Genomic DNA, 18,192 nt, shown 5'->3' with positions numbered 1-18,192 from the left:
GCATACTTATATGTATGTGTATAAACAGGCACACACACAGACACACACACACACACACACATAATCACACTTATCAAGTAATAGTACTTAATACCACCTGAGTGTTAAGTTTGGAGCAAATAAAATGTACATCACCTAGGAGAGGGTACCTCTATCTGAACATGAATAGGGAATCACTGTCCTGTAATTGATACTTTTTGTTCACTATGAAAGTTTTTCCACAGTTGGCATAGAAAAAGGCACATTTCCTTTTGTCAAACCCAAAACATACTTCCTAACTGCCTTTGTGTAAAAGCTAACACGACATGTCAAAAATAAGAGCATAGTCCTCACTATACATTGAGCTGGTGAAAGTTAGGAACAGTTTGGCAAAGTTAATTTTTGTATAATTTTCTTTTCATTCACATTCATACCAGGTAGACTCTGTCAAATACCTATAGTAAAGAAGAACTTGCTCATGCATGCAGAACAAAATAAAATAAGATTAAAAGCTCCAGGAAATCAGCCTACTTCAAAAAACCATTAAAGTGTGCCTATCCCTCAAGCTTTACAAATGTGTTAATTGTCGTGTTTCAGTCATGTAAATATGTTTCAGCATAAAGTAACCAAGATTTTCTGTTATAGAAGCGCTGCGATCGGGGGGTGTTGGGGGAAGGGGGACGAAGGAGGACTAAATAACACACTGTAATGAAACCTGCCTTGGGGCAGCACATGCTTCAGTTCTGAATGCCCAGAAATACTTTGCAGACGCTCTAGGCTGCCTAGCAATGGGGATTTCTAATTCTGGCTAGCTTGACAAAGTAAATACAACTATTGAACATAAGGCAGCTCCTAATAAAAAACAACAATTCCCCCTTGTAAACACCTACATTTGGCCCCATTAAAAATTCTTTCTTCATCCCCAGGAACTCGCAGACCCCGCAATGTGGGGGTCTCAAAGTAACTCAAGAGTGGTCAGGAGATTTAATGCTGTCAGGATGGTTGACGTTGCCATTTCCACCGGGCACTTTATACCCCATCTCGGGGCTTGGTGGAGCAATGTTCTGCATACACTGTAGGGCATTATCCAAGCAAACACATTGGCCATTATGCTCTCAGGACTCATTCATGGATAGCCAAAAAGAAATCAATATATTTTGTATATATGTTGTACTTATAGACAAAAAATAAAAAATAAAAAAGATACAACTGCCACATTTCCAAAAGGAGTGTTCATCAAAAGCTGTCAGTTTTGGAAGTTTTTTTTAATGGATTGACATTAATATGATAACTTAAGCAATTATCTGATTTCAGAATTCTTTCTGCTTGTTCACATCTTAGAATTCATCTGTTCCATAAACTATCAGTCAGACCTCTGCCAGTCCCTAAACTGAATAGCAGATCTGCCGTAGTTCTAAAAATCTCAGGGATTTAGGGATCCACCTTGAGTTTCCACACACGTTGATGTGCTCACGGTTCACAGAGTCAGAGGTTTCAGATGATAAGAAGGAGGAAACATTAGTTTGAATTCTAGTAGACAGAAACAAAGGGAATGTTACCTTTTGCCACCTCCAGAATAGTTCCCGTATGCTTTAGAAGAAAACAGGGGACGAAAAAGAAATTCTCACATAATTAGTAGTTTGAATTTATTTCTAAAAGAAGTGTTGTTGTGGTGTGGTTTTTTTTTTTTTTTCAGACTTAACATTCAATTCTAAAATACTGTATTTTCTTAAAATATCTCACTACTAGGAAGCCACCTGAGGGCTAGTACCCAAAATGTTGCTCTGAATGTTTCCTCACTGCAGAGGGTAGACAGGGTGGGGGGGGCTTCCTGGGCAAAGCAGGCTTGAAGAGCCTATCAGAATGACTGTCTGTGCACAGAAAGTTCCCTGTCTCTTCCACTTACTGCCACAGAAGCAGTAGGCCCTAGGGCCCAAGCATCTCTCAGCTTGGCCCTGCTGAAGCTTAATTCAAATTCTACGCACTCTGGAGCTTATATGCTCTGGCCTGCATTGTGCACTCCAGAGCCACACAAGCCTTGGGGTAAGCAGCAGTTGGAGACCAGTAAAAAGATTGCCAGAGTGAGAAGCCCTGTGCACAATTAAGGAAAGATGAATGGAAGGGAGTCAGTTGGGGAGATAGAGTCTCATTGAGGCAGTGGGTCACAAGCTGTGGGTCACAGGGATGGCAGTGGCCATGTGTGACTTATCCATCCCATCCTCCCTTTACCCCAGGGAAGAAGCTAATGGGAGTGATTTCAAGCATTTCTACTGTCCAAGTTTAAGCAACAGTTTAATTCACTTTATTCTGTTTATTACCTGGATGATTTTTTTTTTCAGTCCTACTCATGGTAGAGCATTAATGAGCATAAAGTGTGCCAAAGAACAAAGGACAAACCAAAAGGAAAGAAAAAGTTACTGGCTTTTGTTTGGAAGGGAAAACCATTGTAAGCAAAGTTCTTCGGGAGTAATCTAGTTTGTTCCCTGTCGATCTGTGAAATAAAAGAGGAAATTAACATGACTCCCTCTCATCTTAAATGTCTGAAAGTTCAGGGACCTTGGGCCTGACACTTGGTGGTATTCTTTTTACAATATTATCTAAAAGATTCTGGCTCACATTTGAAGAAGATTAAACTCAGCCAACCAGCCCCACAAACAGTACTGCCCAAGTTTCTCCTCCACGAACATTTCACACAGGTTCCGTCCACTCCTGTCAGCTGGCGGGACAGCTGCCTGTCGCTTGGCGGGAGATTGGGAACCACCACTCTCCTCAGGAGGAGAATGGGAGAAGGCAAACACTGTGGGTCTCTTAGGAGATAGAATATTTCTTCTGAATCAGAAGATTACAACATCTAGAAAAGCATGTGTATACTGCATTTTGGAAAATTCTATCTTTAATAGGATACTATCTGTTTGCTACTGTTGTTTTATATTATTAAAAATGTCTATGCATGGATTTATAAGGATATGGGTGAGATAGCCCTTGTATTCAGAGAAGTAAATTTACATCAGTCCTTTGCTACCCTTCACTCTAAGAAGTCCAAGTCACTTACAAACCCTACACAATCTGATACCTCCCTACCAAGCCAAATTTCTCCTAGCCACTCCCTTGTTTGTTGACTGCTCCAGAAAGCTGACTTTTTTCCTGTCCTTCAAACATACCAAGATTATTCTTGCCCTAACGCTTTGCATTTGATGATCTTTGCCTGGAAAGTTCTTTTTCCAGGTCTTCAGAGGTCCCTTCTCAAATTGAAAATCTTACCTCAAATGTACTCTCCAGAAAGACTTTTACCAAATAAGGTGGTACCACCCCAGCCAATATCATATTGTCATGTTTTATTTCCTTAAAAGCATCTCTCACTATCTGAATTATCTTTGTTTGCTTTCCTATATGTTAGCTATCTCTCCTTGAGTCATGTAAATGTCTGTGTATTGTCCCTTTCTGAAGTCGTTAAGTTCTTTGAAAGCAGGGAGCTTGCCAGTCTTTTCCACTGTTTTATCTCTAGCACTTAGAAAAGTTCTGGCACGTAGAATAATGAATAAGAATGTGACTTTGAAGCCAGGCTGCCTGAGTTCAAATACCATTCCAGTATCCTGAAGTTGCAGCATCACTACTCTCTTTAAATTTGGTCATGTGATCCACAACTAGCTGAAAGGAAAGCATGGAAGTGGAGTTTTTATTCAGGATGGCCTCCTTGCAAAAGCTCTTCCACCAACGGGAAAAGGGAGAGTAGGTATTGGAGGATAATCATCAGTCTCTGTCATAGTCTGCAACTCTTGGAACCCAAATATCCATGCACAGTCTTCTTCCCACACACCTATGACTCTCCACGGGTGAGTGGAGAATCTTGCTGGTAGAAACAGGAATTCTCTGCCCTCCCAGTGGAGGACTTCAACCCAGTCTGTAGTCCCCAGTTCTGTTCTCTGGAAGTAACTCCCTTATCCTCTGTATCCTTTTAGGAAGTTATTCCTTGTCCATTATCATTCATGGCTACATGAAGTCACCATCAGAGAGTATGCTTTTGGGGAGCTGCAGTTTTGATAGGTCAGGTTTGGGAACCTAAGATTATTTTAGGGGTTGGATAATCCTAGACTTTAGACCAGGCTTGTGGTTTCTTTGGCAGGACAATCCCGTCAAGACTCTAGAAGGTTCCCAATCTGTTCACTTCCCTTCAGTCTCACATGCGAGTAATCACAGCCAAAGAGTTGTCTGGACATAGTTCTAGGATCCAGCTATAGAAAGCCCATGCCATCGAATTCCATTGAACTATTTTAAGGACAGGAGAGAGTTTATCCCAGGGAACTAGGGAGCTAGCGAAATAATTGGAAGGGCTAAAGAACATTGCCTCCAAACTGGCCTTCGGGGACACTGCTGCTGCCTCAGTCAGCAAAGTGAGGAATTGGAAGGCCACCACTAGGGCTGTTAACTGGAAGTGCACCCCTCTATGGCTGTGATCTTGGGGGTGATAAGTTCTCACTATGACCCCTGCAGTACTCCTTGACCCCCTACGAAGTGAGTAACTGGGCCCTGAACACTGGTCTGGCCTCCACTTCTGCACCTGCCTCTCAGCTCCCATGGAGCCATCGACTGGTCACTGCGATACTGATGCAAAGAAAGCAAGGTCCCCACAGTAGTCCTTGCGGACCGCAGGACTCAGCAGCAGGAAGACAGCTGCTGCTTCTCTCCCACCCACTGACCAAGTACCAATGCACCTAACCCGACAGGTCTAAGTCCCACCTCTCCCTCCTCCAGAGGTTGGAATGGCTACGTGTCCACCACAACTGTTAACCTTGAAAGTCTTGAGTCTTTTCTGGCCTCTCTTTTCTACCCACATCCCTCTTACCTTGTTAGTAACTAGCTTGACTCCATCTAAAACAATCAACTTGAGGGGCGCCTGGTTGGCACAGTTGATTAAGCATCTGTCTTCGGCCCAGGTTGTGGTCTCAGGGTCCTGGGATTGAGCCCTGCATCAGGCTCCCTCTTTAGAGGGGAATCTGCTTCTCCCCCTCCCTCTTCCTCTGCCCTGACTTGTGCTCACCCACTCTCTCATACTCTCTCTCTATCTCAAATAAGTAAAATATTTAAAAATACTAAATAATATAATCAACTTGAGAGGGAAGGCAGTACCCTTCATGTGGCTTTCATCTCCGAGCTGGCTCCCATTTTGTAGCCAGCCCTTTAATGAGGGCATTTCACCAAGACTGAGGGGCACAGCCATCTGTGAAGGCTGCCTGCTTCCCTGTGCAAGGCAGAAATAGTTGGGCTTCTTCAGTCCTCTGAGGCCCCAAATTACCAAGCCTTCCCTCAGTGTAGACTCTCAGCTACAGGTAGAGCACCTCCTTTAAGAGGCATGGTCCCTTCTGACCCTTCTTCCAAATTCCCTAGCTCTGCTCTAAGTTCCTTTCTCTTTTACAAATAACTTTGCTGAAAGTGGCAAGAAGCAGCTAACACGACAATACCCTGAATTTCTCCAGCGCTTCTGGAGCCACTGATCAGGAGGTATACAGTGTGCCTCCCAAGTTACCACAATCGTAACACGGGTCACCAGCCTTCCGGTCTGCAGTCTGACCTCACCACCCACTTTCCAGCCACTAAGCCATTTAAATCCCAGAACTCAAGCACTCTGTTTTTCAGGTACCAAATTCTGCATAACCAGGATGCCGGTTAGGCTGTTATTGCAGAACTCCAAAAATACAGTGGCTTCAATAACAGAGAAGTTCACATATGTCACACTTTAAAGCCCAAGTTAGTGACTCAGGGTCTTTGGGTGGCCAGATGGTATCGGGAAACCCTTGACTAACTTTCTCATTTTGCTGTACACCCTCGGCGCATAGCTTTCAGCTGATGCTCCAGAGTAGCTGTTTCAGCGCCCACCCTCAAGTCCACATTTCAGCAAGTGGGAAGAGGGGAGTGAGGCTTGCCGCTAACATCTGTGGAGCCTTGAGCCATAAGGCAGATAAAGGACCTCACAGTTATTATATGCCTAAACATTTTAAAGTTATCAAGCCAAGAAACCACAAAAAATGCATTATCTTCCTTCCTTCACAAATACAACTTTCTGGAAGGTCAACTTTAAGTTTAGGATATGGGTTCCAGTCTAGAACTTGGAGACATAGGGAGAATTGGCCTGCAGTCACCTCCTTTCTTTTCCCACTCCTGTCTCCCTTACACACACACAGGTCCATGTGCTTGGGGACACCCAGTCTCCAATCCAAACTCCATCCACACGCCACACAAACAGCAGTCCCTTGGCTACTCCCGTGACTCAGGGTGTGCATGGAGACAACGTGATCCTTCCTTGGGACATGAACATGGAGAAGAGAACTGCACAGACCTCATAGCCATTTGGACAGGGAATTCTGAACTCTGAATACCAAGAGCATAGGCACATCTTCTTTGCCCGGGGATTCCTTACCCCATGAGGAAGGGTGGATCAAGGCCCACAATAGGGGGCCCTCGCCAAGGTGAGGGAAAGGGGAAGTGAAAGCGATCTCCCCTTCTTTGCGGACCTGACCCTAAACTTAACCATAGCACTTCGGCCCAAGATGGAATGACCAGAACTGAGTCACTCAGCCTCATCTATCGGCAAGGGAAGTTGGGAGATTTGACCTTTATTCTGGGAGGCCGTGTGCCCCACTAATATCTAGAGATTCCTTTACTGACTGCAAAGGAAGAGAATAGATAGTGAGAGTAAGCTAGCAATCTCTGCCACAGACACATGCCTTTTCACAAATCACACTTTTGTTTAGACAAGTGAGTTCTTCACAATCTGCTTTCAGAGAGGTGAGTTTGGAGGCAAGACAATACTGTCAGATATAATTGACGGTCAAAATAATTGCACACCTGAGCATTTTTCAATGGGCAGCCAGTATGCAATATGCCAGCTCTGAAATTTTGTCTAATTTTCAGATCAATCAGGAAGAACCAAATGAATTGTTTTCAATTCAAAGGATATAGTATAATTATGACATTCAATAAAACAATTTTAATCTTAAACCCTGAGAGTGAATGGCATTTTAAACAAAAACTAAAACTTAAAACCTGACCGTGTTTGGCAGAATTTTTTCCAGAAATATTCAGCCACTACCAGATGCACACTTACCAAATGTAAAAAGAGCAAAAATTGGTTCTGGCATTGTTTCTCCTGGCCTACTCATATAGGAGAGTAACACAAAACTCACCAAAAATTAGGTGGATGCATCTTCCACTTTGCAAAATTTTAACCAGATATAATTGCAATGTAACATTACATCGTCATAATGTAATAATGATGGAATAAGTGTAACGATGTAAATATCATTACATGAGAGCACATGACACTGATTTATTTTGTAAATTGAAACAACACGCTGAAATCTTGTGAAGAGGGGCCCTTGGGTGGCTCAGTCGGCTAAACATCTGCCCTCAACTCAGGTCATGATCCCAGGGTCCTGGGATCGAACACCGCATCGGGCTCCCTGCTCACGGGGAGCCTGCTTCTCCCTCTCCTCCCCACTTGTGCTCTCTCTCTCAGATAAATAAGTAAAATCTTTAAAGAAATAAATAAGTAAGTAAAATGAAAAAGAAAATCTTGTGAAGAAATAATAGCAATATCATGATGATGGATATACCAGGTCTGCTGCCTCTCCTTCCCTCTGCCCTACACCCTGTGCCAACGGAAGGAAGCCGGGCTTTCCAGTAAAGAAAGGGAAATACCTCGTTTTATGTGTAGAGCAAGAGAGATTCTGATCACTGCTTCCCCCCCCCCCCCCCCCCGAGCTTGTGGAGGCATCAGGTGTTCATTTCCTTGGTCAGAAAACAAGAATGGAGCCCCAGACAGTCATCGGTAGCTCACACTCTGAGGGAAGGCTCTGGCTCGTGATCATATTACTATGGCCCTTCTGGAAATTATAGCTGACTGCTGGTTGTCTCCCAATAGCCATTTGCTCCATCTTCCATAGGAATAGATTTGTTAAACATTTTCACACATTTCCCATTTCCCAGCCTCCCTTGTAGCTGACCAGGTGCAGCTATGTCTAAATTCTGGACTTAAGTGGAAGTGATGTGTTCAGCTTCCAGACCTGGCCTTCTTGGCCCCTTCTTCCCACGGAGAGACGCCAAAACAGCAGCCTTGCAGCCAGAAGGGAAAGAAGCCCCTGTTGAGGATGGCAGGCCGGTCCTCACAGCTCAGAATTGCCTACTTCTGGACTACAAAGTGGGAGAGAAATAAACTTCTCCTTTTTTAAGCCGTTTATTGGAGGGGGCGGGAGTGTGTCTAGCCACTCCGCCTGAACTCGGGTTCATTCCGTGCCATTCCTAGCAGTGCCTCATAACCGGAGTGTGGCTTCAGAAATCAGCAAGTCACCCTCCAGGTGAGGGCACTGCCTGGCTCTTCAAAGAATCTGGAATGGAGTAAGATGGTGTGTCTTTGTTAATTTGCTTTTTCTCTTTGTCGTGTAAAGAGGGGGAAAGGCTTTTAAGACTCAAGTAGGGAAGCTTCATCCTCTGACCTGTCCTTTATTAGTTCTTTGTCAGCAGTGAAGACATGCAAAAGACAGATTTTTAAAACAAGCTGGACTCCAGATTTCCTCAGCGGTACCTCCGTGCCTATTTTCACCGGCCCAGAAGCGAGGCATCCAACGTGCCCCATTTTCGCTACTGCGTTCCTAAGTATGAGGGAAACAGTTTAGACTTTTTAAGTCTTTCCAGAAACCAGGACTCTGATCGCAGTTTCCTCTTTGGTTTCTTTACCAGGCCGCAGGAGAGGACAATGTACACTCCGTGTTCAGGCGCCAGCATAGTGACTGAGACCTGCTAAGTCTGATATTCTGTTGTTGTTGCTTATAACTGTGTGTAGTTCATTACATTTGTACAATTGTTTCCTTGCCTTAACCAGCTCACTTATTTTTATCTTGTTGAACCATATGTATTTTTATAAGCCATCCCAACATTTTTGGAGCAAGAGGAGATACAAATAAATCACTGTACTACTTGCTACTTCAGAGAATACTTACACATCTCATTTGATCCTGACAGCAGTCTCATGAAGAATCATCCCTGTGTGATAGATGAGCAGACACTGAGACTCACACAGGGAAACTGACTTGTCCACGGTCACTGAGAGTGACAGACGGACAGATGTATCGACCTTTCACTGGCTGCCTCTGTTAAGTGACCAGGATAGAGCCCGTATATTCTAAGGTGTTTACAAGTTTTCATTTAAATTAGCTATGGGAGCACCTGGCTGGCCCAGTTGGTAGAGCATGAGTCTCTCAATCTCAGGGTTGTAAGTTCGAGCCCCACACCGAGTGCAGAGATTACTTAAAAATAAAATCTTGAATAAAAAAATAAAATAAAATGGCCGTGTTTCAAAGAACAGAAGAAAATTCTATTAGAAAGTATTTTGAAATATTAACACTGATTTCTGTGAATCTGATGAATGCAAAGTGTGACTGTTCGGGACATGTCAACATATAAAAAGGATTGAAACAACTCTTCTTCTGGGAAAGGTTAAAATGTACTACATCAAACAGAAAACAAACAGTGCCTGGTGGTTTGGTCTTGGCAAAATATGAAAAATGTAAATTGATTAAACTTACTTTAATGGGTATTTACCTGCAATTTGTCTCAAATCCAGGTGTAATCTAGATTCATTATCTTGCCCCTTCTGTCTAGGAGCTGTGAGTGCTGAGCACGGGGCTGGCAGGCTGGGAGAAAGGAATTAGGAAGGGAAACTGTGGAGCCAGGAAATCCAATCCTGTGTGTCTCTAGGACCCATTTAGTTGCTGACTCAAGAAGGAACAACATACAGACAGTGGCTAAGCCGAGCAAGGAGACAGCGATGTAGGCAGAGAGGGCAGAATCCCAGAGTCTGACTGGGTTTGGTACCCCACGGAGCTGCAGAGCGAAGCTCTCCTGCTGCTGTCGCTTTATTCTGACCCAGGGCTTCCTAGGTCCTGAGGGGGCCTTTTGGCAGGAGCTCCCGTAATCTGCCGGAGTATTTTGGCAGCCCTGCCGTTTCCCACCTTGCAGCACCAGAGAAGAGGGACCCATTAATCCAGTGGGATCGCTGCAAATCGCCTAGGCCTCTGTGCGAAGGTGGGAGCAATCACGTCTTTCTCAAACCCCTTTGGCTACACAGAAGGCACCATTTTAGACAAGGCATGAGTGAAAAAAAGAGGCAGCCGGCCAGATATGCACCTCCTGCATTAGCAGCACAACCTCTTCCTCCCGGAATCCAGGAAAAGAAAATCCAGTGAGAAAAATTTCCACGCAAGATGTAAGATATGTTTTGGGCCCTCGCCTCAGAACACCAGGTTTAAAATAAGGAAGAGGAAGACCTTGATTTGGTTTCCAAGGTTGAAAATGGTATTGTATTTTTTTAATAGTCTGATTTTTATTTAAACCATTACTCAGTGAAACCTCAAGGTCCAAAAGTTTATATATGTCCCCACAGCCTTGTAGCTTTAGTCAAAAGGAGGTCACATGCTGTGCAGGGTGTCTTCCAGCCTATTTTTTCACAAGACAGATCTGGGGTACAGCAGCATCTGAACATTTACATGTCAAGTGTGTAAATGCTTTGGAAGCCTCAAAGGAAAAGTTCCTGATGCACCTGGCAAGCCTGGAACCTGATCTCTCCTTCCTCACTGCTCACACGGCCCTGACACGGCGCACAGGGGGAGGCTGAGAAAGGAAGAAAAAAAAAACCCCTGCTTGAGAATTTAGAGTACAGAGTATGCCCATTCAAGTAACGATCAACAGAGCTGGCACATAGTTCCAGGAGCCAACCTTGGGCTTTCTCAAAGGACCTAAGTATACAAACTGGCGTTTACTGCGTAGCATTTGGTGAGAAGCATTTAACCATATCAACCCAAATTTTTGTGCTTAGAAGTTACTCAAGAATGATATTTGACTTTTCTTCAAACCCATTCAACCTGAAAGATTTCCAAGCATGTCACACATCACATTTAGCTACTTTTGCTGTGAAGGGCTTTCAGCCAACTGGCTCATGTTCATTGCCTAGAGAAGCAGAGGAAGAGAAATTTTTAGCAAATAGGTAAGCTCCTGAAATAAACTGTCATATGCTGGTTCCGAATAACTACACTAGTTTCCTCATTTAGATTATCAAAACAGTATGAACCTTCACCCGAATGCCTCTTAAAGATGTATCTGCTCCCCTGTTAAGGAAATCACCACTTCTACATGTCAGAATCGATTCATTATTTAACACCTAGCCCATCTCCATGAAGCATTCTCCTCCCCTTCCCCCACCCGATCTCGGCTTTGTCTCTCCTTTCCTGCAGGCATCGCTTGGAGGGCTCGCTCTGATGGTTAGCACCACGCTTGTGTTACTCCTGCTCCTGGAATGAGAAGTAGTGGGGAAGGTGCTCTGTTCGCCTTGCTTTGAATAGGTTCTAAATATTTGCTGAGTCAAATTGATTTCCTAAATAGCCTAATCACCATCTGACATAATCTTTATGAAGTCCCAACCAAAAGTTACACACACACAAACACACACACACACACACTTTTTTAATGGTGAATTTTCTTTAAGTTTCAGGTAATCTTCAGATCATGCGTGTGTCCCAGTCATTAGCATTAACTACAGGATCTTAAAGAAACTTTAAAGTTCAGACATATAATTAAATGTCTCTTTCCCTCCAGTTTCCTCACATGAACACAGAGAGTTAACACTGCAAAGACATTCATAGCCTTAGACTTTATACTCATGCGTGTCTGTTAGATTCCTGAGCTTTTCATGCTTTCATTTCTGCCTGAAATCCTTTGGAGGGGGGAGTGGGGGAGACCAGGCTATGAAGAAATGAAAGAGTTGTTTAAAACAAGGAAATAAGTATGTCTTTATTTGAGCTTTTTAAAAATCATTCAAGAAATAGACATTTAGTTATTTAATATACGACAGATTGGGTGCTATGGATACAAATGAGTATTACTACGCAGATATTACTATATGGATATGACAGTGTTTTCTTGACCTTTCTGACATCTTTGCTGGTCATAGATCCATAATAGTGTCTTCCAGTCTAGGTATGTCTGCAGTAAAAACTAAGTACCTCAAACTGAAGGAAGAATATTGTCGTAAATTTCTTTAATGTTTTAAAATATTTTGATCCTTTTCACACAGCTTGTGTTTACATGGCACTAAAGAAGCCTTTTATCAGGAAAGAAACTCTCCAGAACATATGCTGATGGATCACAGTATTTTGACCCCCCCCCCCCAAAAAAAAAAAAAAGGTTTTGTCTTTCTCATCTTTTTTTTTCCCCCCCATATTGTAGGGAGTTTTCCAAATGAAGGGTTTCAGGTAGGTTGTCTCCAGGTCAGTTCACTCTTGCAAGGTCTTGGCCAGTCATCAGTGGACACCCCCATCCTACCTCACCGACCTTTAGCCTCCACACCCACTCTGTGCCTCAACCAACAGACATGTTCCTTTGAGTTAGGATTTTTGTGAAAATTGTACAGGCTGGGGGCACTGGTCGTTAAAGGAATTTGATAGAGATCCTTTGGAAAACCAAAAAAGTTCTTTTGAAATATGAATATTTCTCCCCAGTTACAGGAACTGTTGTACAATTATGGTCCGTTCGTGCATCTGCTTGAATCAGCCTCTATCTGCAGAAAAACGGTTAAGACAGGGGAGATGTTCAGAGCCACCCTTTACTTTTAAAAACATGACCAATGTCATGCATAGAAACAAACTTACCAAGACCTGAAACAGAGGTCATAGCTGACTTATCTGAGGATATAAAAAATATTGATCCTTTGGTATCTTTTTTTCATTATATCAACAGTTCCACAAAAATTGTAAGTTCCTAAAGAAAGTATTGCTTTTTGAAATAGAATCATCAGGTCAACTTAAAAGACAAAGGGAAACAAACATTTGAGAAGCTACATTCAATTTAAAAATAGCATTTTGGAGCCCTGGCAAAAACAAAGCAAAGCCAACAAACAACCCCGCCGTTACTACAACAGTGTTCTTTTCCAAGTACGCCTTTATTTGTGCTTTTACATGTTTTCATTTTGACCGAAATTAAGAGAAATTTTAATGTGTTTAGGTTTGGACTCTGGAAACGTTCCACTAAGATCCCTGGTCTGGTGTCTGTGATGGCTAGAATTTGTAAAACCTAGTAGGAAGAAGATGTGATTATATTGGGTCTCAGACTGACTAACTGTTTTAGCAGGAATTTCATCTGCAAGACTAAATGCTGATCAACAGAGCATAATATTGTATTCTGAAGTGTGCTGGCTAAAGCAAAATTAATTTTTTTTCTCTTCTTTCTTTCCTCCCAAAATCTTCTGCCACAGCGACTGCATTTGCCTCCAGACTTGTCAGACACAGTGAGCCACTCAAGCAAACAGGATCTGGCAGGATCCTCCAAGCTGCTGGGCCCAGGCTGTGGCATGATGGCCGGAGGCAAGCAACACCTGGACTTCTAGCGATCCCTCCTTCGTCGTCGCATGCAGAATTATAGGACACCCTAATTATGATTGCTAATAGCTTCTGTAAATATTTTTCTTAACGATTTGACCCTCCCATCCTTGAAAAACAGTTAGGATTGCAAAATGAGGCCACCACTCTTCATTTTCCTTACCCAAATTTTTATGCAGAAAGAGTACAGCAAAACTACTTTCATTTTAAAATTTTGTTTTATGCTGTATTTAGAGAAAGCAGATAATTTTGTTTTTAAATAAAATGTCAGAAACTCAAAATGCCTCACAGTGGTCATGAGTGTACGTGTGTTAAGGCACTTCGTTCATGGTTAAGTGCATATTACAACACATAGTGTAAAAAAACAGTGAAATTCATAATTGTATATAAAAAACATTTTCTCTTGATTTCTGAAAAAGTCACTTGCCACCAAAAAAGTGCTAAGGCTTTTGTAAAATGAAAAACTCATTTGCTAATATGTGTGAAGACTATAATAAAATGAATTTGCATTTATGCATCCTGTTATTAAATTGATGAATACAAAATAATATTTTGGGATTAAGATTCCATTAAAGATCAGTAGTCTAACCATAGTAGTTAATAAATATAAAGAACCTGAGTGACAGAAAGCATAGAAAAAGAAGTTGATGGTCTTCTGTTTAGTAATCCTAAACAATCGAAGTCAGCACTATGAAATTACGTCAACAGACATAATTCAGGATTGAAATTCAAACTGACAGCTACATTAACGCTAGGGGAAAGCATGTATTGAAGCCTGGTGAGAGATTTTTGCAGAACACAGGTCTGAGACAAATCTAAAACTAACTCAGATTTCCATTGCACCAGGTAAGCCCTTTGTGAATTAGAGATGTTGGTTGTGTATGCACATTTATAACCATACAGACATGTGCTGGGGAGGTAGGTAGCACATCAAACCGGTTTTCATATAAAACACTAGGTTTTTGAATCATAGTTCCATATTCTCAAAGCTTTTGACAAATAGACAAAAAGTTAAGGTTAGAAAGTAACTTGCATTTAAGTATAGAACCTCAATTTTTAAAAAGCTGCTTAACATCCATTAGGAGAAACTGAATTTCTAAAATGCATCTTCAGTGATGTTAGAATAAATTTTGAAGCAGTTATAACTAGCATTTTTAAGCAGTTTGCTTGTAATACACCAGAAATTATACTTTATTTGTTCTTGACAACATTGTAGAAAACAAAGACTAGGTTTTTAAAACTGTCTAACCAATATGATGAATGTCAGTCACTTAAAAAAAAAAACCCACTGTAGCATAAACACACACTGTATACAGGTTTTATTCAGAATTAGAATAATTGAATCAATGACAGTGATTTGCCAGGATGTCAAATCTCTCCATCATATCCTGTCACTACCAGTTTATTTTTTGTGATCAAAATCAAAAAGACAACTATTTTGTCACCCGCTATTTTTTTAGTACTAAAAATCAGGTTTCTTCTATTTTTTTAGAATGTCTGGTTTATTTTTTTCACTTCTTTTAATTCGAAAGACACAAATTCTTCCCCATTTTCTTTTCAAAATAAAGTTTCAGAATTGATCTGTCAGTTAAAATTAAAGGGCTTTTATATTAAGCAAAGGTGCTTTTAAAATTTAAAGCAACTTCAAAAAATGAATTTAGTCCATAGATAATAAATAATGTGCAGATACTCCACAAAAGCTTTGCTATGTCCTTTCATAGCATTATGAACAATCTGAATAAATTCAAATGAATATTTTAGTTGGGTTATTATTTTAATAACTCTAACCTTTTTCTTACCATGTTGTGATTCATTTTATACAAACACACAACGGAACAATTATGTAGCATTTGACTCTGAAAAGGAAATGTGAAGTCATCAGATATGTAAATTGTTCATCAAAAATACTTAACAGGTCATTGATTTACTACCCTGGCTACCATGTCTATAAAATTAACACCAAATTACTAGTTAATATATGCTTTGCAAATAGATAAATACTATAAAAATTGAATGTGCATATTTGAACCCTTATTTTAAATATAAAAGAAACTTCAAACTCAGTAAAAGTGCATGTTGAGCAATAATTGTAGCTGGGCTTTCCGAAACTCAGATCCAGGTGCTTTGTTGTTATTCCCCAGGCAGGCTTTGCAAAAAGAAGCTACAGAGGGATGTATATTTTGGTTTTCCTCTGATAAAAACCCACTCTAAAAATGTGTTTTCCTTTCTTCTGGAAACATTACCAATTATCGGGACGCTAATAACTTACTACCCAAAAATAGTGGTCTTCAGTAATGCTACAGTAGGTATACAGACCATTTTTGATACATTATGAACTCCATTAACAGATTGTTTTCTCAGTCATCAACTTCTCTCAAAGATATATTCAAGTAACAGTACCAGCCATAGTATTTGAAATGTCCTCATATCTTTTGTTTCTAAAACTTCATAACCCTATCTAGTATTCATTTCTTACACTAGATTTGCCTTTTTTTAACATGAGGTAAATATTTTGAATACCGCACCCTGCTCTCAGGTGCTGAGGTTCTAAGACCTTCTGAATTTCTTTCTAGTAGCCACAAGACAATTTCCACTTTTCTCTTCCTCCTCTTCCATTTATTTGTTGTCTCTACCTCCAGAATCTGCAAATACTAACATTAGACCAAAAAAAACCAACAACAAAACAAAACAAAAAACAAAAACACTTCAAAAGGAAGCGACACTCTGCAGGCAATCAATTCCCTGTCTTTTAATTTTAAAGAATCAGACACACGCATACACATACAAAAGGGAAGGGGGGCTATTCATTTCTTTAGAGCCCATTATGAATGTCATTTCTAAAACATCCTGTTAATGCTTTCCAAAAATAGTCACCGTCAACGCCATCGAACTTTAATACTAACCCTAAGTACTTGCACTTTGAACTTTAAAAATGAGCAGTGAAATCATGTCAGGACCAGGCAAAAAACAAAAACACACCAAAAAAAAAAAAAAAATGCTACAGATGAGGTTTTTTTCTTGAGAAACAGAAAAGGGAAGCATTTGTGTTTGGCCTTCACGAGCCAAACACTATAGAGAGAAGAAAAGCATTTTTTTAAATCTTGTTAAAATTAAAGCCCAGGGCAAAAAGAAATAAGGAGAATATAGCCACCATCCTAAGATGGCAAAAATTCACAAAACGAAGAGAAACTACTATGTAAGTGAATTTGAGGCAACCTATTTCTGTTGTGGGGGAGGGGAAGGTAGGCAGAAATGATTGTATGAGCCACATCAAGAAGCTGTTTACCAGGTAAGAATTAGGAGGCCCAGCTTAGGAGGGTGCGGCAAATACTCCGGAAACTCACTGTAGCAAAAAGCAGGTTTTTTACTCAGAGTAATTTGGTTGTTTCCTATTCAAACACTCAGTTCTAATTTTGTTCGCTGGGTCTCCTTAAGTCCCTCAAGTCTGGAGAAAAATCATAGCTGTGAGTGTTGTGATTCTACTGAAGACAACACAGATGGGTATTTTGGTCACCATCCTGGAAGATGGCATCCAAGCTTCCCCGCAGCGTTCTCACGGATAAATATATAAATATACCTATCAGTAAATAAATAAAAATAAATTATTTCAACGACAACGAGTAAAAGTCCACCACCTCCAGGGCCCTGCTTCCGCACGACGCCTGTCATGCACGGCGCCTGCCATGCTGGTCCCCCGGGAGCTCCTAGAGCTCCATTCGGAAGGACAGCTCCTCTCCCTGGGGTGAGGGCAGAAGGCAAAGCAGCCGCTGTTCCCTGGCAGACCTGACCCTCGGAGGACACCCGTAAGTGCCCAAGCGCGCGTGCGCACAGAGACGCTCGGCTCCCACAGCACTCCACCCCCACCCCCATCCCCATCCCCAGCTCCCGCACCCAGAGCTCAGCACCCAGGTCTCCGAAGTCTGTGCTCTCTGCACCACTGAGCCGTGGGCCAGGCCTGGCTGCCTGACCCTGGCCCACATCTGAGCCAGTTGGAAAGTGTCCCTCCTCGCAGGGAAGAAGTGCGCCAGCCAGCAGCTGCAGCACACACCATGCAGCCCTCCCCTGGGAGTAGCGGCTGCACAAGGTCAGGAGGTAGAAGTGTGTGCACAGGCCAGTGCGACGACCGTGCATCCGTGTGCACACTGCAGAAGTGTGCAAGCGTGCCTTGAACACTGCCGCTGAATCCACAGCCGCGCACATGTAGGTCTAAAAACCGCAATCAACCCAGGAAGGTGTCTCTAGACGTGCAGCAATTCTGGTGGAAGAAAATGATTAATACGCAGCATGCCACAGGGATGAATCACAGTTATCTGTTCCGGAGAAAGCCCTTCACCAGAAAAGAGTGGATGCTGAACAAGAAGGCTCTTTCTTAAAGCCTCCAATTAATTTCTATATTTCTGACCATTTGCCTTTGGGGATTCAAAACAAAACAAAACAAAAGAGCAGAGTACAATTCAGTGCAAGTGTGTCTTTGTCCCCAGAGCGTTCTGCCTGTGCAAGCATTTCATCTAGACGGCCAGAACCCCCAGCCTCTGACTGAACTTCGCAGAAGAAAACTTATCCGTATTGACTTATATTTTGCGCAGAGCAGACAGAAAGAAAAGTCTTGGACGGGCCTTTTTTCACCCAACAAAGGCTTATTTTTTTCCATCCTTTGCTGGGGCTCAAGCACTCCTGCCCTGCGTGCCGCCACTTTAAACATGATCAGATCTGTGCTTCATTGCAAATAACAACTGGCCGACAATAGGCCCGGCTTCATAGATTTGGGAATGTTTGGCTTAAGCTGCCAATG

The 18,192-nt window shown here is 42.0% G+C and overlaps 1 protein-coding gene across 2 annotated transcripts in view; it reads left to right on the top strand.

The window, feature by feature from the left end:
* LOC111149765 (elongator acetyltransferase complex subunit 4) overlaps positions 1-13,913 on the top strand; it is a 249,656-nt gene extending 235,743 nt beyond the window's left edge. The window contains exon 10 of one of the 2 annotated variants that reach the window (XM_022507026.1): positions 13,277-13,913. In XM_022507026.1, coding sequence (XP_022362734.1) covers positions 13,277-13,408 — 132 coding nt within the window. In that variant the 3' untranslated portion in view covers positions 13,409-13,913. The remainder of the gene's footprint in view (positions 1-13,276) is intronic. The other variant, XM_022507025.1, reaches the window with a different exon arrangement.
* Positions 13,914-18,192: the final 4,279 nt, after the last annotated feature.

The sequence above is a fragment of the Enhydra lutris genome, unplaced genomic scaffold (genome assembly GCF_002288905.1).
Source record: "Enhydra lutris kenyoni isolate GAN:26980312 unplaced genomic scaffold, ASM228890v2 scaffoldscaffold22, whole genome shotgun sequence".
NCBI lineage: Eukaryota > Metazoa > Chordata > Mammalia > Carnivora > Mustelidae > Enhydra > Enhydra lutris.
Note: the sequence above shows the minus strand (reverse complement) of the source record. Positions and strands in the feature narration are given on the sequence as shown.